Source organism: Diorhabda sublineata, chromosome X, assembly GCF_026230105.1.
Source record: "Diorhabda sublineata isolate icDioSubl1.1 chromosome X, icDioSubl1.1, whole genome shotgun sequence".
Taxonomy (NCBI): Eukaryota; Metazoa; Arthropoda; class Insecta; order Coleoptera; family Chrysomelidae; genus Diorhabda; species Diorhabda sublineata.
Window position 1 is genome coordinate 13,867,845 of NC_079485.1, and position 21,923 is coordinate 13,889,767.

The 21,923-nt window shown below is 32.9% G+C and overlaps 1 protein-coding gene across 1 annotated transcript; it reads left to right on the forward strand.

Annotated features, from left to right (window-relative positions):
- The first annotated feature begins 11,208 nt into the window (after positions 1–11,208).
- Positions 11,209–16,400, forward strand: LOC130450810 (cysteine sulfinic acid decarboxylase-like). Its single transcript, XM_056789447.1, has 8 exons — positions 11,209–11,499; positions 11,588–11,681; positions 11,745–11,879; positions 13,173–13,392; positions 13,457–13,617; positions 14,091–14,306; positions 14,433–14,624; positions 15,963–16,400. The coding sequence occupies exons 1-8, from the start codon at positions 11,228–11,230 to the stop codon at positions 16,140–16,142; spliced, it is 1,470 nt and encodes a 489-aa protein (XP_056645425.1). The 5' UTR covers positions 11,209–11,227; the 3' UTR covers positions 16,143–16,400.
- The last annotated feature ends 5,523 nt before the right edge of the window (positions 16,401–21,923 follow it).

A 21,923-nucleotide genomic window follows, 5' to 3' on the forward strand; every position in this document is an offset into this window, starting at 1 on the left:
ATCTCAAGAATGGTAACGGTTAGAAAAAAAATCTTGAGAAAATGTTTTATAGAAAATTTTGAGATCTACAGCTTTGGTTTGGTCTAAGAAAAGTCTAAGAAGCCTCAAATTTTGACCTTTGACTCCGAATAACTTTTGTAGAACACATAGGATCGATGGGGATTTTTGAAACATTATGTTAAAACCCAGCTAACCACCAATATTTGGTTTTCGAGAATTTTTGTTATTTTAAATTGACCGGACTATTCGTGTTCTGGCTTTGTTGTTCAACTCTATTGAAATTTGAAAAAAAATCAACAGATGTCGCCCACTTCGTAATTTTCCCGAATTGATCCTTTTTGACGGTATTTAAGGTATTTATTATGGAAAAAAACGAAGAGTTTTTTTATTAGGAGCATTAGGCAAAATCACATGACAACGAACGGCTGACAAGAAAAAATAAAACCATGAATGGTCGTAGGTATTTAAATGCTTTTAATTTTGTAACAGCAAATGTCAACGGCAATGGCAACGGCAAAGTTTATGAATCGTCCTTTAGATGAAACTTCGAAATAAAAGCTTGTCAAATATTTATCAAATTTGTTATCTATGGTACTATTTTCTTTGAGTATTTGGACATTTGTCGATGGAACAGAAAGAAGTACTTTTCTAAATTATTTTTTCAAAATAAGTGTTTCTGTTACTATCAAAAAAATATTGATTGAAATTTATTAATAGAAAACAAAAAAACATTTAGATAAATTGTACTAAAACTTTTTGATTTTTTTAACGATTTCTTGTAGAACATCATTAAGTGAAAAATTTTCTCTCTCAAACTGTTACAAACATAGGATTGCTAAAACTTCACACGCTGAGCATTTCACTCAACAGGCCCATAATACAAAAGAACTTTTCTGGAAGATTACGTCCTTAACTGCGTCCTTAACAGTGAAATCTGGAATGTAGAGCCACCGTTAACTATGAACAAGAAATATAAACGAAAAGGAATGTCAGAAAAATATCATTAAGAGGAATTTATAGTTGAGCTTGATGTGAAGAAAAAAGATGATACATACGAGAATTTTCAGAACAGTAATCGAAATGAAAAAATTTCTGTTTATAAGAGAGTTTGAGTATAGTCATTTGTCAAAAGTCTCAATGACATCGTGTAAATAATGCAAAATAATAAAAAAAATTTAACGCAATTTTTAGATAATTATAACTATATTATGTCATCAACCTTCGGAAAACTTCAGTAGCAGCAATAGAAGAGAACCACAAAAACTTCATATCGAGTTTAAACTTTGTATACATGACCTCAACTTTCTGTTACAAAGACAAATTGCCTCATATACAGGCACCTACTGATACTTTGAAGTAAAGACATGTTAATTAGTCAAGTTTTCGTTATACGAGTCTCTAGTTCGTCTCGCGTGTATAATAAATGTATCCTTTCTACTTCATATCCTTGTTCAACATTCATTGTATACTAAAGATCGTATAATGCGCATTTCACTAAATATGACTTGAAAATTTGATAAAATAAACAGGAAATTCTCAGGCAACTGAGTTTTGAAAAAAATATTCAACGCAGAGGAAAGGAAACTTAATGGGAAAGTGGCAAAAAAAATCACAGTCACATCATAAGTCCAATTAACTCCTTATAAATAACATCAATTCTTAAACGGAGTTGATGTAATTTCACTATCCCAGTGACAGTAGAAGAAATAACTGAAAAAAAATCAAAATGCAGAATACTCCAAATTAACGATTGGAAAGGACTATTTTTACGAAAATATCACCATGTACATGCACGAGCCTTCGGTTGAACAAGTAGTCTGTTATCAAAAATCCTTTACTATATATACAATTAGTGGTTATGTACAGAAAAAGTATAAACTAGAGGGCAATTAGATAGATTTCAACGCCCCACTGGATCGTCTACCTTTAGACCTAGCTCAAAGGCTAAACATCCACAAAGAACTGCAGACTAGAGTAACTGGCTATGATAAAAAATCTGGACGCAGAATCCAGATGAATGTCCTATCATTTTGAAGAGCAGTGATCAAATAGAGTTTGCGAGCACACATTACTAACACAGAACAGTACAAGGATGATTCTAGGTTCGCAATACTGTATAAAGGAGCCACCTAGGATACAGATAGCACCAGTATGAAAAGCTTGATAGGAACAGGCTTTTGCGAAGGACATTCCAAATCAAGTGAATCCAACACGCTTGGGAAAAATTTTATAGTTTGTTAATCATTAGGAATGTATACTCAAGGCTGTCGCTCAAGCCATGAAAGCAAAAAAGTCCTATAAGAATTAGTGAGTGATAGCTGCAAGGTCCAGCACGTTTAGGGATCTAATCACTAGGTCAACGGGGTAAAAATAAGTAGAGAACTGTAGAAATTATTCAAAATCAATTGCTAAAACTTTTCACCTTCCCTTTAGATTCTCGATCTATCTCCATAAACACTGAACTTGAGTAATTGAGCGCTCACGACATTCAACTAAACGTGCCAGGGAAATAGATTTGTTAGAACCCAGAGAAAAAAAATAGGTGCTAAATCGGGAGGTCAACTTATGTCACCTCTCCTGGAGATCAATTGTGTGTGGGTAGGTACTTCATCCTGCTGTAACCATGTTATTTAATTATAACTGAAGTAAACGCATTGACAACGCAGCCTATATGGTCAATTTAGGCGAATATAGGGTTTCTGATGTTTGTGTTTTGAATTTGTTGCTTTCCCATAGTTGATTGACGTCTCCATTAAGATGAAAATCAGCTTCAACTGATACAAGATGTTGGAAGAAGTTGTAAGACGTTCATTTATCTGGTTTAAAAAGTCAAACCTCCGCCCAGCATTCCAAGGCCTTCAATTCTCGCACCAACTGAAGAATTTTTTAAGGGTTCAGCCCCAAATCTTTTTGTAAAATGTGAAATAATGATGATCTATGCTTGTTCAAAGCAATAGAACGCATCTGAATAGACAAATTAGGCTCGTCATGAACACTGTTTACGTTTTCGACCGTTCTAGAAGACCTTGGACGCTCGGAATTTGGTTGATCAGGTCTCTTTAAACTTTTCAATTCAGTTTCCAATCAGTTGAGCGCCTGACGCTCCATAACGACTAAATTACCAAGAGGTACGCTACTGATTGACATACCTTCAGCGCCTCTCCGAATAGTAGGAGTAGTAGTGAATTTCGTTTGAGACATTTTGTATTTGACACGTTTTCGAAAATGGTTATTCATCTATTTCTAGCAATAATGATGGACGTTTATTTCCTGAATAGAAGAATTAGCGGAAGCTTTTAGACGCTTTTAAGAATTACCAATGGGAATGGTCTTAAAATATGAAATTTTGCTTCAGGGGTTTGCGTCGAAGCCTTTTAAAAATAGACTGTGTCGAAACCTTTTAACGTTTTTGCGTCTACTGTTGGAGAGGAATTGTGGAAAGAGACCAAATAATATAAAGCTCGAAATTTACGTCGATTTGTGAGATGAATTTGAATTTCTTTATTGTATTGAGAAACTTTAGAAAATTTAGTAATGAAAAACGAATCTCGTATCCTTTTAGGCACTACAACATTCGTTTGGACTCCACTAACTTTTAACATAAACTAAAGTTATGAGTAAAACAATAAAAATTACGAGGATGGTCCCAGAAAAAAAAGAATTTTAGAAAAAAATATATTTATTTTTCAAAGTTAACTCCTTTTAGTTCCATACACTTTTACCTGAGATGTTCAATAAGTTCGATACCTTTTTTATAATATGATATCGATATCACCTCTTCATTGTTGGGAAATCTTTGTCCGACAATTTTTCAAGTCTGGCGACAAAAAATATTCCGAGGGGGCTAAATCTGGAGAATACAGTGCAAGAGGTAGCAATTCAAACTTTAATTCATTAATTTTGGCCTGTGGAATAACGGATATATTTTTAGTTTTTGCTTGATTTCTTCGCTCAAACGTTGCAATAAATTCGCATAATACTCGCTGTTGATAGTCAAGAGAGTCAATGAAAATTATCCTACGCCCATCCTAAAAAACCGACGCCATGACCTTCCCTGTAGATGGAACAATCTTTGCCTTCTTTGGAGCCGGTTCTCCTTCTTCAATCTATTTTTTTGATTGTTCTTTTGTTTCAGGTGTGAAGTGATGGACCATCGTTCCATCCATGGTTATGAAACGGTGCAAAAATTCGAGTTTATTCATGTAAAAAATTGCCAAACACTCGATGGAAACATCTTCATGACGCTGTTTTTGTTCCTTTGTGAACAGACGCGACACCCATCTTGCCCACAGCCTTCTCATGTCCAAATTTTCAGTTAATATGCACTTTTTGAAATGTCTAATATGTCTGCTAGCTCGCGGATTTCCAGTCGACGATCATCTAGTACCGCTTTCAGAATTTTCCTCAATATTTCTGGAGTCGTCGCTTATTTGGTCGACCACTGCGATGCTGGTCTTCGCAGGACATACGGCCTCGTTTAAACTCTTCTATCTAATATTTTACTGTTGATAACGAAGGAGCAGTCTTACCCAGAATAGAATCTAGTTCATCCTTTATAATGGTTGGCCTACGGCCCTCAAACAAAAGTGTTGTATCAAATAACGATGACCAATTCACAATTTCACTGAAAACGTTCACTATTGATGACTGCCAAACAAATACCAAACAATGTGAAGTCTTCAAACTTGAATCATATACTGTATAGATTGTGTACTCTCTAACACAAGCAACTACCGTCATCTCTAGACCAGGCTAAGTACTTCTGGAACCATCCTCCTAGAAATATTCAAATGAATTCATTCGTAAAAATTCATTCACGGCCATGAGATTCTGTTTATCGATAAAGTTATCAATAATGGACTATAATTAGATTTATTAAACCATTTGAATGCAAAGAAACATCCATAAATGAAAAAAAAACGATACACTATGTTACAAATGGATGAATTGATTAAATTGCTTGACCACCCAATATATTCTCCACATCTGATCTCTAGTGAATACTAGACCTAAAAAATTAATCGAAGGAAAGAGATTTGAAATGAATGGGTGATTGAAGTATATTGAAAAGTGTATTGAAAAGTTGCGGTTTACTTTTAAAGATAATGATTTTGATAAATCTTGTGAAATTTTTTAAAAATATCGGTTTCATATGCTAATGTAAATTGAGTTATAATTAAGATAACTGAACAAACTTTTCCATATGTATCTTCGTATGAAAGATGGAAACCTTCCATTATCGAAATTTGAATTATTTCCCTGATATTTCACTTTCGCGGATTACGTCCTCATTTTGGTAGTATCCTATACGATATCTCCAACAATAAATTTCAATATTCCGAATTTTATCTGGCCAGTAAATTCATTCGGCGAAACGTATTATCTGGATCGAAGCCGATAAAAGTTACGTGACCCGAATATGGAAGAAACAGTAGAAGCAAATCGAAAATTGACGTCTTGTTAGTTGTCGAACTGTTACCTGAAAAGGTATTTTTATATATTCAACATAAAAATAAAGTTTTTAACAGATAATATGTATTGAATTGTTCGCTCCAGTGATTAAGCTAAATAAACAGGGTATTAAAAGTTCATGCATGACGTACTAGAGTTTTATAATACTTTATACGTTTTTCGTAGGGATGATAATCTATACCTTTCCCTCCAGGAATATATGCACCCCCCATTTTACAAAGTAATATAGAAAAGTTGTTTCTTATCTTTTCACAGTACTTCCGATGTGCATTGAAGAAACCACTTATGAAATAAAATTGCTCTTAAATTGTTTGCCACTTATAACTTTTCCCAAAAGGCCGCTGACTATGTAAATGAAGTTTTCTTGCTTAAATATTTCCACAAAGATGTGAGTAGCTGTCTTTTTTAGTATTTCTGTTATCCCAAGTGAACTGCCTCTTAAGTGAGATGAAATAATTGATGAATTCTAATATCCCGAAACGTTCTCTCTCGAGATTTTTCAAGCATTAACTGTCTCTGTTGGTAATTTACACTGAAAAACTGAAAATATCCAATGTTTCCACTTACTCGGAGCTAATTCATCACTTCATTCACTGAAATTTCAACATTTCAAAAACTCAAATGTTGGCTTTTCAATTGATTTCAGTCATCTTCAAACTTAAGCTAACAAACAACAATAGTAGTTACCTGAACTATTTTTCAAGCAGCATTGGGTTCTCATCATGGCACCTCTTTGAGAAGCGGTTGAGGAGCTCGAGCGAGCAGCTAAAGCAAAAGGACTCGACAGCAATAAACAGAAAGCCGTTTACATGAGGAACCCGACCTCCCAAACCATGTTTCAAGTAAAAAAAAATCGCTTTTCTTTGTTCCACCAATTCAAATATCTCGTGGCCTTGATAACTGATGCTTTAACTTGTCCCACGTATAAAGTAAACAAATAACGGACAGTATTATTCCTGCTTTCCGACTTCCTTTTGATAATATGAAAGAGAAATTTGTTGAATTGTATTATTTAAAGATATAAATAATGTATTATAAGGTGAGCAGAACTTTTGACCAGTAGTGGAAGTTTCAGAGACAATCAATTTGTTAGTTTTATGAGAAATTTTGATAGTTTCATGAGGGAAACAAACAGTATGATGAACCCCTTAAAACTCCATCTATTATTATAAATATGAAATTATTTCATTGAAACTCACAATGTAGAATATAGTTTCAGTGTAGAAAGTCCTGTAAAATAAGCTGTCTTCTCTTGGTGGAATTCTATCTGGCGCTGAAATAAAGTATATCAAAGGTAAGTCACGGGGGAAATCATAGTGTATTTTTGTTTACTTTTATTTCTAACCAACCAAATTCAACGGACAAACATTATGAAATAAGTACGAAATGTTACTGCAAATACATAATTGCTGATTGGGAAATCTGCCATGATGTGCAGTAGGGTGCAAACTATCTCAAACAATGACCCATTTACAAGAACGTCAGGATCTATAAAATATGAATGGTAAAACATCACGTTATCAGTTCTTTTTTATCGATTTTAGTCTCTATTAAATTTTTTAAGAGCTCGGGAGTATTAACATCAAAAGGGTTAGTACAAACTAAAAATAATACGAAGGTTGCTACTTGAATTTCGAGATAAACAAATAAAAACATATATTTATCATTGGTTACGGTTTTTTTCTCATTTAGTTTGAGGTACCTCAAAACATGTGATCAATCGCTTCTTCTGATCTAGATAAACATTGATCTCGCAGTTTATTTTTGACCTGCAAGAATCAGAAGAAATCATGGGATGTTAAACATAGATTGCGCGACGGATTGCCTATAAAATCGATGTTTTGACTGTTCAAAAACGTAAGAGCTCGCATTGTCTAGGTGGAGAATGATTCGGTTGGTTTTTTTTGGAAAACTTCTGACTGGTGTACCAGAATAGACCATTCTACGTTGCTCTAATGGAACGGTGATGACATGACCGGTTATTCATAAGAAACAGGCAACCATTTGATTCAAAGTGCTTTGTGCGTCAACAACTTTTATAGTATTCTGGTCGTCTTGAAAGACCCATACAGTCGATTGTTGTTTAGTTTTGAGTTGAACCTCATAGACCCATGATTCATCGCCTGTCACGCCTGAGACTTATTTTTCTTTATACCTAACCTTACGTGATTAAATCTTTTTGACAACCAAAGGTTCGTGCAATATTCAATGGTATGGGCTGGAACTAATGCGCAAGTATGCCTCAATCTAACGGTATGTTACATGATGATCTTGCAATATCAGTACAAGGACAGCATCGATGTTGTTTGAGCTAAAGAGCCGACCACGATTGAATATAGAAAATCAAAGAAACGAGTTGATCTACACACTGCTGTTGGTCTAATCCACATCGATAGTTAAAGAGAAACAACGCACGAAATGGTCACGATTTAAGTCCATTTTTTGACCAACTCTAATATCACTCGTATGACAACACGTTCTGAGTACGTAAAAATGTCAAACTTCATGTCAGATTTGACGTATTCACATCAGTGTTGAATATATTTTACTGTTTACCGAATTTTCCGATCGCGCCTCGTAAAATCACTTAAAGCACATACTATATCCAAATAGTTTTCTCTTGTATATATCCCAGACTGATTTCTAACCATCAAGAATTTCTAAAAGCTCACTGTTATTCCCCGAGGGAATAGTATATATCTGGGCAGACGAAGATAGGATTTCGAAATCAATGAATTCGTCAAGTGTGATGCTTTAGATGCCGTCGTCAAAAGGAGTTCATTGTATAAAAATTGAACTTTTTTCTATTTATACTATAAGCAATTTCGTGATATAAAAAAGGATTTTATAGTATCGAAACTAGATGAAGAAATTGATAAAATAAGTAATAAAGAGTACCACGGTGAAAAAGAAGGAAGGATAATGAAGAAAGATGTTATAAAAGTAAACATATGACTAAAGAATGGAAAAGCTGCGGAATGCTTGAAACCTACTGGAAAGGAAAATATATAAAATTGTTCAAAGAAACATGTATTATAACATAGCTTGAAATACTGCAAAGATACCAAAAAAACTGGTACAACAAGCAATGTAACAACTATAGGGAATAACATCGATGTTTTATGACAAAACGTAGAAAATACATTGAATGATGCACAAAATGGATTCCGCTAAGGTAAAAATGTACCGGGAGTCCCAATAAGAATTGCTCCCGGCCATATCCCGGCCCAATTAAGATGCATTTAAACTATGGTTATCGTATTCCTCAAGAAATTCAGCGTATATTTGATTTCACAAGTTTTACTCTATCTCTTCAAATAAGAGGTGGCAGCATTAATTAAAAACTATCTTTGGGTGTAAATAAAAAAAAAGTTGAAAAAATCTCTTTGGATTTGAATGAAATTTTGGACAATTAAAATAATTTCCTTTTTAAAACAAAAAAAATGTAAGAAATTGTATTGGAAAAATAGGAAATTGTACAAATACAATACAAAATAAAAATATTCCACTCACATTCCTCGTATCTGAAATCCTCCCAAAGTTTGACGTCATTTTGTGAAGGATCATTCAACTTTTCCTTGCAAACTACAATACGTTAATTGGAGAGTGTAATTTTCCATGAAATTTGATGGAAAAATGGAGGATAAATCATTCAGGTGACTGTGTGAGGGTAATCAAGTTAATTATTCACAAATTCGCAGTGGTATGGATTTTTTCACATTCAACGTGTAACTGAATGGTGAATAAATACTGACAGACAGTATAAACGTTACTCAAAGCGAGTTGTCAACAGAATCCATTTCATCAAAGAATTATTATGTGCTCATTTAATTCGAAATACATTTAAAGTTTATTTTGAATAATTTAAAAACTAATTTTGAGATAAAAATTTTGTTTTGTACCCTTCATTATCTATCTGATTGTAAAAAACTTTTCTTTTCAATTATCATTGTGAAGTATTCAAAAAATGAATAAAACGCTCTACTTTTCCCAACACCTGCTACTTAGAATGCTGCACAAAGTTTCTGCTAATAGGATTAGCTTTTCAGATACCGCCTTGCTTCAAAACACACTTTGTATTTCAGGGTATTTTCCTCGGCATTGAATTTTTCGGTCCTAACATTTTTCAGCGAGCAGAATTCTCTGTGGAAAAGTAGATTGTGGTAAAGGAAAACCTTTTTATTCGACGAAAAAGCTTCGAGAGTTTCCACTCGGCGATTTTAAACGATGGTTTAGCAGAAAAAAGATTTTTCCCAAATTTTTGAACAAGATAAGACGTTCAATTTAAAAACATATTTTAAAAATTTCAGAAAGAAATTAAAGATGAATTAAATATTGAACTGACCCTCCACATTTTAACACAGGACTGAAACGAAGCACTAGAAAGCTTTTTAGTTGGAGTCACAAAAGATTTTTCTATCCAGAAAGTCGCTTTTATAATGTTAGAGAGATCTGGTTCTATCCCTTTTCTGACAAAGAATTGAAATTTGAAACCAACTTCTAAAACTCACTAATGGACCAATTCCTAATTATATTTCCTCAAATAATTACGGAAAGTAAACAATATAAAAAAACAATTAAGAATCTGCAATTCAGCAGTTGTAGCGTCATCTTTCGTTAAGAACTGAAAGCCACAAATAACAACAAGAAGGTGTCTACTTATTCAACAATATACGAAATTAGCAATACAATTTTGAAAATCTGATCAACGTATTAACTCTATTAAGTTCAAACTTTTCCAAATGATTTTCCAAAATCCATTCCTCAAAATGAATATATAAATTCATAAAGTTGTGTCATCTATTAACATAATGTAAAAGTATAACGATTGGAAACTGACAACAAAAGAAACCATTTTGCAGATATCTGCTGCGACTTTTCAAATATTTTTGTAGAAATATGATAATTTGCATATATATATATATATATATATATATATATATATATATATATATATATTTTATTTTTTATGAATTTTCGTTGATATATACTGAGGTGTAAATAATATTATACTATAATTTCATTTTAATACTTACCCTGCCATCTAGCATTGAGAAGTCTAAGCTGTTATTAACAGGGAAATATTTCACTAGTTACATAAGGATGTTTTTAGTAGCCATTGTTTCATTTATGAAGTAACAATTTAGTTTCGACATTGTACCTTAAGATTATGTACTCGAGTAGTATAAGTAATAGTATATACTAGTACACAGCAGGCCTTTACTTGTTTACTCATATTGATTAAGTAAACACGACCACGCACAATTTGCAACATATAATACCTTTCAAATGCACAAAAATGTAAATAGCTAATAAACAAACAATATCAAACATCTTTGCAAAGATTTTATACACGTTTGCAAGATGGACGTTGTTCATTCGATAATCTTGGCTGTTTCTCGACGCATGATTGCAACTTAGTGTCAGAATCCAAATTGACAAACATTCAAAAATAAAACACTAAAAAGTAAGCTTTTAGATGTAAGCCGGCAACATAGATGGCGTTGAAAATCGTCCTGAACTTCTCCTATTCCAGTGCACAGACCCTGATTGTACCTATACAAAAAACTATTATGAAAACCAACAAAGTTTTTTGCAAATATGCTCCTCGTATATTAATCACACATGTTTCCCCTAATTCAATTAATTAATATATATTAGTTAATTAGATACTCTTAAAGAGGAAATAATTAAAAATTATAATTGAATTAAAATGAAATGACATGATTTAGTTGTTTTCGAGATTTATCTAACGATGGATGAGGATTTCTGTCCCATACCCCAATTGGAAAAACATGGGGAATTCTTGGAGAAAGTTGTCGAACTGATGTTTAAAAACGTGATATTCACCACAAGACAAGATAAGGTCTTATTGTGGCAAAATCCTGATCAACTGCAGCAACAATTTGATTTAAGTTTAAAACAAAATGGTGAAACGCACGAAGAACTGATAAATCTCCTGAAAAATACAATCAAATTTAGCGTTAAAACAGGACATCCTTATTTTATAAATCAACTATTCTCTGGGTAAATATTTTCGTAATAAATTTTTTGTTATATTCACTTTCCTATCTCTATTTTGATACGTACTAAATTAATCTATCTACTGTTCCAGACTTGATCCATATGGATTAGCTGCGCAATGGTTGACAGACTCGCTGAATGCTAGTGCTTACACTTACGAAGTAGCTCCGGTCTTTACTCTCATGGTAGGTTGAATACATTTCATATCCACATCTTTCAAATCGTCTAAAACATCATTTGGATTCCAGGAAAAGCAAATTATAAAGGAAGTGTGTCGTATGATCGGGCCGAATTGGAAAGATGGACTTTTTTGTCCGGGAGGCTCTTTTGCAAACGGACTGGCGATGAATTTGGCTCGATATCAGCGTTATTCGAAAGTTAAGGTGTAGTATTAGTCATACCATGGTACTACTAGATAATCTCATCGAAATTAACATCTTGTACGGGTATCAAAAATCACTCTGTTTTGCTTTTTAACTAATGCTCACAATAGAATAATTATCAGCTAATTTCTCTCGTTTCTGGGCCTCGAATATTCGAGGGTGATCGAGCTAGACACAGAAAGTGAAACACCAAGACAATATACCTAAACCAAAAACTGACGTTCAAGAACCTAGTTCAAAAAAAAAGAAGATAACAGGACAAGTGGGAAAACTTTACAATTAAGAATTAGATTGAGTTTTGCTTTATCAGTGCCACATTCATCTTCAATGTGCTGTTAGCATCTATAACGTAGGGAACTACTGTCAAAAGCCATCGTAAGAAACTCTATGCCTACAAAACGTGAGTCTGAAGTACGCAGTGAACGTCTCTTAGTTCAGTAGAGTTGAAGATCTAAGAATCATGAACGACAGCATTAGGAAAAGATTTGAAGAGCCGAGGACTGAAAGAAGGCTACGCCAAGTACCAAACAGCTAGACCACGATGAATAACAACAAAAAACAATAGGCAGTATGAAAATCCAAAATTAACGAAAACAAAACTGAAGGAAAAGGATTAAAATGCATGGTACTGCCTAATAGAAACAGAGAAAACAATATGATAGCCGTACACTTTCATTAAAGTCATGGAAGTAGAAGAAAGAGCAAGTAGAAAAGTCTGGCGAACTCATAGAGTTAGATAGGGAGTCGTAGGAAGTTCTTCCCAAAATGTATCTTTCATTTTTGGAGGGCGATTTTTTAGTCGTAGTTTTACGTTTAGATTGTTGTATATCATTCGGGGTTGACGGTTCCACGTTTCTCTAATGTACCTTTAGGTAACAGATTTTGTCTCGTCAATTGAATTCTTTATTAGAGACTGCACTTTGTAATTAATTGCAAACAATTGACATAACAAATGTCATGGTAGAGGTTATGTTAACATCCGCATGTCAGAAATAGTTACTAAGGTCGAAAAGATAAATAACAACTCACTTAGGTATTTAGATAACGCTTAGTTTTCAATTTGTTATTTGTTAACGTTATAAATATATTGATTGTGAACTTTTTGGCATTTGACTAAATCTGTAGTTTTTATATAAAAAGTGCAATTGAAAACCAGTGAAAAAAATAGACGTAACGTACCTTAATCTGTCAATAGAATATGTCATTTGTCTCATCAAAGCGATTAAGTATCTATTTCTCGAATTAGTTCAAGTACGTTGAATTATACGAGTATGTATAAAAGTTTTATCACAGGAAAATGGAATGTTTCGCCTTCCACATTTGATAATTTTCGCGTCTGAAGAATGTCACTATTCGATTTTCAAATTCGCCGCGTTTTTGGGTATCGGAGAAGAAAACGTTTGTCGTATAATGACAGATGACATAGGAAGAGTCATATGCAGTGACCTAGAACTGAAAATCGAACAAACTGTTAAAGAAGGAAATATTCCGATATTAGTAATCGCGACTTTAGGTATGTTAATTGTACTTTTTATCAACACAAATCCGCTTTCACAAAAGGAGTTGTCTATTCATAGGAACGACAGTTCGTGGTGCTTTCGATCCAATCAATGAAATAGCTGACATTTGTACAAAATACGAGATGTGGCTTCATATCGATGCCGCATGGGGTGGTGGGCTTATTTTTTCTCAAAAGCACAGGGCTAAGCTTAATGGTATCGAACGAGCTGATTCTATGGTGAGTTGTGTTGTGTAGAAGCTCATAAACAATCTAATTTGTCAGTCAGTCAAAATCAATTTGAAAATGACCGCCGTAGGGTAAACAAATCCTTTTACCGCTAGTTTCTGTGAAGTTATTTGAAGAAATTTAGACCAGTTTTATTAGAAGTGGGAAATTTTCTCTCGGAAACGTCAGTTAGTTTTTCTTTTTCGAAGGTGGAGTGTTGTGGTCATAGTAGATAAGCGGTTAATATAGTAAGTTATAGAAGTAAGCATATTGAAAACTGGTGGAAAACGAGCAGTATTCTAACTAAAGTTCTTTTCATCTAATGAAATGCTGTCAACTGTTGAAAAACTTCCAAAAATATTAGTTTTCGCTGTGTTAATTTCACTAAAATATACGAAAAAGTCGATTTTAACCCCACGGCCGTCATTTTGACGTAGATCAGTTGTTTTTTAGATTGCTTGATAGATAGAAGGTTCTAATTTCAGGTGATCAATCCACATAAACTCTTAGCAGTTCCTCAACAATGTTCACTTTTATTAGTGAAAGACAGCGATATTTTGTACAAGTGTTATTCAAGAGAAGCTGAATATCTGTTCCAAAAGGATAAACATTATGACATAAGTTACGATCTGGGCGATAAATATTTGCAATGTGGAAGGAAATGTGATGTATTCAAATTTTGGTTCATGTGGAAGGCAAAGGTGATGTGGATCTTCATATTGAATACGTTTCACCGGTTTCTGAAATTGCTTTTTCTGAAATCATAATGTCTTTGTTTTTCTTGTATTCAGTTTTGGATAATCCATATAAGGTCGAATAATTTTCAGGGCTCCTCTGGTTTTGCTAGTCACATTGATGCATTGATGGACATAGCTGAGTACTTTGAAAAACAAGTTAACCACAGATCGGAATTTCTATTAGTTTCTCAGAGGCAGTATATGAACGTTTGCTTCTGGTATATACCGAGATATTTGAGAGGCAAATCTAATATTGCGGAAAATTTCGCACAACTTCAAAAGGTACTCGTATATATATATATATATATATATATATATATATATATATATAAACTTAATATTCCTATCAAGCATCAATTTGAATATTTGAAATCCATGAATGTAATATTTTATTAGAAATATCATAATTTCAAACTCCCCAAATCTTAATTAATTATGAAGATCGTTTTTTTTTAACCTCCGATCGCTCCATGTAGACGCTACGCCGGCAGAAGAAAGCGTATATGCGCTGTAAGCGATTGCGAAGCTCTCGAACTACACACTCCGCCATTGTTGACATTCAGGCGTCAGTCGGCGTTGTGCTAAACATGTCCGCCATTATTGATGCTCCTGCCAAGTGTGATTCGTTCTCTTCAGGCTGAAGGCCATAATACTGAAGAAATCCATAGGAAAATCAGTCGTGTGTATAGGGAAAACTTAATGAGTGATGGTGTTGTACGTGAATGGTATTGAAAGTTTAAAGATGGTCGTAGTGTCATGAGGAAGGTGCCAAAGATGTCGTTTGTCGTTTCAGATGACCTGGTTCAACGATTTGACAGAATGATTGAAGAAAACCGCAGATTCAGCATTACTGCTTTGAATTTCCAGAAGTTTCAAGGTCTGTTTTGTACTCTACTTGATTTAATTTGCGGTAACTTTCTTTGAAAAAGGGATTGAAAAGCTTGTCCACAGATATGACAAATGTCTGAATCTCTTCGTTGATTATGTCTACCAATCTTCTTGTAATAAAATGATTGTTTTATGTGAACTTGTCTTTTATTTATACTCTATCGGAGGTTGAAAAAAAAAACGATGAATACATAAGTATTCAAAAGCTTTGAAATATATTAAAGTTAGTACACTTTGGTGCCTAATTTTGCCACAATTCCATTACGGTCTTTTCCTTAGATCTTTTTCAAAATTAAAAGTAATTATATTGTGGAACATATTAAACAAAGAATAAAACTTACATCTAACTCACGTAAAGTGTGAAATAAAATCCGAGTAGGGGTCAAAAATTTATTGAAGTGTGTTCCTAGAATTGGGAAAAACAATTTCTTCAATGGAAACTTTTATCTAAATGCTACTAAACGTTTTATTGTATAATCCAGAAGTTAATTAAAAAATTTCCATTTAGCAAAGTGTTTAATCAATTTTTCAGCATATTATGCTTCTTTAAATCTGTAATATCAAAAAATTTCAGAGAACACATTTTAATAATATTTTCTACCCCTTCCCGGTAGATAATTATAAAAAATTATTGATAGATATATTTCGGAAACCTCTAAGTGAAAATTCGATAGATAGTCATTCAAAATACAAATTTCTGTTGGACTGAAATCGAGATTTTTTTATTTTTAGGTGGCACCCCAAATACGAGCTGTGATGATCCAACACGGTTCTGTCATGTTAGGTTATCAGCCGTTGAAAATATTCCCAAATTTCTTTAGATTTGTTTCACAAAATTCTGCTTTAAACAAAACGGACGTGGATTTTATATTGGATCACATCCAAGAAATTGGTGATGCCATTTTCAAATGAACATATATAAAATATTATAATGTAAAGTAGGCGTAGTTCAATCATTTATTCTCTATATTATACAGAGCGTTGAGATATTTAGGTTTGTGAATGGGACATTTTCCGTTCATTGTTGTATCACGCACCCCAGCTGAAAGTTATTGATTTGTTATTTGTTCAGTTAGAATTTTCCAGAAAAAATTATAAAAAAAAATCACATCTAGTATAAAAAATATTTATTAACTTAACTGAAATAATATAATAAATAAATATGACCAATTTTTGCTTTCTTTTTATAGCTATTAGAATTAGTTTGGTAATTATCTAGATTAGGTTACACCCCTCCGATTTCTTAAAATTTTAGTTTGTTATAAAGAAAATTACGCTGAACAAGATATAGGGCGCGGAAATCATCCCTTCAGGTAGTTTTTGCGTTTAAAGAATCAAATAATTGTAATGATTTTTCAGTGATTGTAATATTTAAATTAATCGAGATACGAGTTATCAGTACAAAAATAATAATCATCTGCTCTTTTGAATATTCTGAGTAAACTTTGCTTATGTTTTTGAAAAACGTTATTTTTGTGTCTGGTGGTATAAGTTCAATTATTGTAAGCGGGAACCAAGAAGTTCTTCTTTATATCTGGATAATGGCAAATCTCTTATAAGATCATTCAACTCGGCTTGGCTAATTAAATGTGGAGTTTTTTTTTGAAGTGTAACTTATCAGAGGGAATTTGAATTCAACATAATTTTCATTGTCAGCTGGTATATTCTTAGTTAAATTACCGGGACACATTGGATGTGGTAGATCTTTCGATTGAAATATGGGCTTAGCTTCGACGTGATTTTTTGTTGTTGGATCTCACTGTCTTTGTAACACCAAAGTAACAACAATTTTCATGATTATTAGGTTCCCTTGGTAGTATTGTTGAACCAAATGGAAGGTGAACGTTTTCTTCTGGTGACCACTGGAGTAAAACGATTTATATAGCTTAAACACATGAGAAACTCACTTTTTATCTTGATTTGCAACAGAGAATCCAAAGTAATGAAGATATTGACTTTTTGAAGAATTTGCAATGTGTCTTCTCTTTGTCCACAAACTTAACAAAAACGATCAGAAATTTTAAATCAATTCGAAACAAGATAATTCAGTATAGGAGCTGGCAACGGTTTTGAGAGAGAATTTAAGGTCAGTTGATTTTTTGATATACCGCCATTTTTGTTCTTTCGGATAGAGTCTGGGCTACCTGGCTGGTGGTAAGGCTGGCGTTTATTAATGAGCATCCTACCTGTACAGGTAATAATCTTGAATTTTTAAATAAATATTTTTGTCTTTAGATAGGTCTACCAAACGGTGAGGTGTGAAGAGCGCACGTGCATCAAGCGCACAGGCACATTTAGTGCATCTATATTATTATCGTTAAGACAAAACGAAAAACTATCAGCAACATTTAAGATTGAACAACATAAGCAAATGTTCGGTATTGAATAAAAATTATTTTTCCTAAGAATGAGTGCATTGAGTGCATTAAAAATCGATTAAAAATTACCAAACAATCACATGTCTATAACGCATACATTAATCGCACATTAACAATAAAGGTTTAGCAAATCAAAGCTTGTGCAACGAATAAGTTCCTTCCTATCGAGCATAAAAGTTTTTAGCTGTTGCCGCATTTTTGAAATTTGCGTTATAGACATGTGATTTCGCTGCAGTGATCTAACTCGCATGCAAACGTTTTGAAACACCCGATAAAATTAAAAAATTTCATATTTTGAATATTCCACAAAAAAGCCTATTAATTTAAGTATTGTATAGGTTAGGTTAGGTTAGGTAATCAACATTTCAAACTAAATATAGGGATTAAAGAAACCGTCTTTATATCTGCACCCTCCTGTATAATCTGTGCGCTCGAATCATTGTGCGCTCGGTTTACGTGCGCTCGACTTACGTGCGCTCGATGCACACGTTCCTACCAGACATACATTTTTTATTTCCAGACATTTTCAGTGTTGTCAATTATGTGCCCTACGCAAATTTATTATTTTTTTGTTGCAAAAATTCAAAACATTTTTGACTGTCAGTAATTTGTATTTCGTGTTTTTTGAAGATCAAACAATCTAAAATTTATTTGCCAAACGTTTATTTTAGGTTGTTTAATCTTGAATAAAAATTAAAAACTCATGAAAAGCATTGCCGCATGATGCTAGTAATCAAAGAGATAAAGAAAGAGAGAGCTACAGAATATTATCAAGAATGAGAGAGAGACAGTGAAAAGTGCGAAAGGCGTCCGTCTAAACTAACAATTAGCCAAGCTTACAGAAAAAAACATTGGGCAATACTGTTGACCAACAACCGTCATCTTTTGATGTTTGTCTTGTTGATAGTTTTTTTGTTATATCTAAAAACATTCTGAGTACCATTTCCCCCAAAGTAACCTTCATACCAAAAGTAGGGAAGGACAACAAAATCCTTCAGATCAATCAATCGTTTCTACCAAAAACCATGGAAAAAGCTGTCGATAATCATATTAGAACAGATATTCTGAAGTGGAAACCTCTCCATCCATGTCAATTCTCATACCAAACAGGCAAATCTACGAAGATTGCATTGGTACAATTGACAACTGGAATTCACAACGCTCTGACCAGCAACTTAATCGTGATATGTGCCTTCTTAGACATGGAAGGCGCCTTGGACAATACTCCTCACGACGCTGTCAAATGAGCATTAGATACAAGAGGACGAGATAAGACAACATCCAGATGGATGGAACAACTACTATCTACTAGAACAACAGAAATTTCAATCCTTACAAACAGGGAATGCCCATTAGAGTCGCGTCCCCATTTATGTGGATGTTAGCAGTAGACGAACAAAAGGATACTTCCAGAATAAGCTCTGTGTGAGAGGTCTCAACTTTTAGGTTTAAGGAAGGCAGATTAACATATTTACATACATTTATTTTGAAGTGTTTTTTATTGATTATTTCCTATGACTTTCTGGGTTTATAGATCACTAAGTGGGTTTACAAAAAATAGGTTTGACCTGAAGCTGCTACGTTCTGAAAAATATATACACGAAAGCAAAAGTTGTTACTGAGATTTGTGCATTAAAAACTTTCAACAACGCCGAATTTATTAGCAATAAAACAATATTATCGTGAAACTTATAATATTTTAAGTTCTTGTATTTTCTTGTCAGTGATTCAATGTATTATTTTTCTTATGTTAGAGAGTAATAAAATATTTCATTCAAGCTATATAACTTTATTCTGATAAAGCTGTAAATGTTAGATGTCAGTCGTTAAATTTCATCCGGCATTTTGAAAATGTGCCAAAATTGTATTACGCAATGACGCTTATGATCCCATCAATTGATAAAGAAGATGTTTATCGTAAATTCTTGGTGATGAATCGTTTTCATATTTAGATAAATTATATTTTCCCATGTACTTCACCAAGTCCTAAAGGAGAATTCAATGGATAATAAAACCCAAGATAGTAATTGTCAGAGTTGGTTTTATGAAATAACAACCGCTCTCAAAATGTGAACATTTTCAGCTACGTTATCAACCGTTTCTGATAATTGAACGCCATCTTCGGTAACTTCATACTTTCGCGGTCACCTCGTTTTTTGGTTCTAGAAAATCGAAAAATCATACGATTCCGATGAATTTTTTTAAATCTCTAAAATATGGGAAATATCTCACTTGAAGATTTTATATAGTTTTGTGAGTTTAAATATAAACGCACTTCTTCGCATATAATATTCATAACATTTTTACAAAGCACCAAACGAAGTTCGTATATTTTTTTTGTTAATCTACACAAAAAAACAAACATTTTTGAAAAAAAATATTTGTTTATTCATTTTAACCTTAATAAGATACCATTTTTTTAACACGTTGACTGCCAACTACAAAATGGATAACTCATAATTCATCTCCCCTGAAGAGTTTTTTTTACATAATTCAACTAAGAAATGAAAGTTTTTTTAAAAATCCTACATTTTCTATACCTTTCAGTGATAACTTTTTATTTAATTCTTATTTTTAATGGTTTAATGCGATTAAATGGAATTGTGGAAATTGCCTTGGCTGACAACGTGTTAATGGTGAAAGTTTTAAATGTCTGCTTCTCAAACACCCCCCCGACCCTCGCCCCACTCCCAATTCTCTTCAACAGTCAATCTTAGTAAGATACCATTTTTTTAATGGTGAATATTAACAATTTTTCAAAGTTAACTTTTAATATTGTACATTTGATTACAATAAGTGATTTTAAGAATAATGAAGTTGGAAGCGATTATATGTGAGAAAAGGTCAATTGGTGCCAATGTATGCTTCTACCCCAGGGGTGAATGCCACCCTTACTCGGGGTAGGAAATTTAAAATTCCAAAATAACACCAGGACTCGATAGAGAATGAATTATACGATGAAAATGTAGAATGAAGTTTTGTATTTAAGTCAATAATTTCTGAGTTATTCGCGATTGAAAATTAAAAAAAAAACACGTTTTTCAACATTTTTTCACGAATATCTCGAAAATTACGCATTTTCTGGAAAAAATTATTCTTATTAAAATTGAACCTTATAAAAAAAGCAAAGAAATTAGTCAGTTTATACTAAATTTTTTAAGTAATATTCAGCAACTTATGACTTACTGAAAGCCAATGTTTTCAAACAATAAGTTGAGTAACTCGAATTTAAAAAAAAATGTCGGTAAATTTGACACCATGTGCGGCAAAATTAAAATTAATCGTAGCCCATGTAAAATTATCTTTGTTAAGCCCTAACAACACGTTCCATGAGAGAGTTTTTAAGTTTTTTAAATAATTGTATCAGAGTAGTTTTTAAGGGTAGTTACATATACAAAATAGAAATATTACTTAGGTACATTGTAAAAAAACAACAATCATATCACATGTTTGAACTTAATGAGCCCTATAACTGCATCTATTTAGTAATTTGCAATATTTTCCATTCTAAGGAGTGGTTTTTGGTGGTTGCATTATTAAAAATATTGAGGGTTAGATTTCTTATACTTGAAGAAAAAAATTCTGATGTTTACTACATTTTTTGAATAATCATTGTGTGAGGGGTTGTTTTTAAGGGTAGGTGAGGTGTAAAACATCAAAATATTAAAGTCATGATACAAAACAATCAACATTTATTATATTTGAACATAACTATAGCCCATTACCGCTTTAGTTCATTACTTTTCAATTTATTGGAGTAAGGGGCGATTTTTACCACTTAAAAATAAAAAGCATACTTTGCGACCAAGTCAGGTTTGAAGAGGAGGGTAAGATGAACTTAATTCCAAATTTTCAAGAAGATCGATAAAGGTCTTTGAAATTCATTAGTTAAATTTATATACGAATACCTAGATCGCTGCAATAAACATTTTGTACTCCATACATTTTTTTTCAGTTTTTTTTCTTCAGCCCTAATGCAAGCTGCGGCTGCTAATAATAACCAACGTCTTCTTTGCAATAAAATTTTATCCATCTTTATACAAAACTATTCCTCGACACTTCTGATACCGGAAATTTTTACAAGACTGAAACATGAAAATGAATGTCTGAAGTAATGAAAAGTCTGTACAGACATTATATCCAAGTGTTTGGGTAAAATTTTTCACTCCGACTTCATAGTCTATACAGATATCTGTACGAACAAAAGTCTGTGTGGACCCACTAAATTCGAGGAATTTTTTTTAATAACTGCAGAGATCGAGGAAAAAAAATTAAAACGCAAAAAATTATTAAACATAACTTTATTCATTGAATT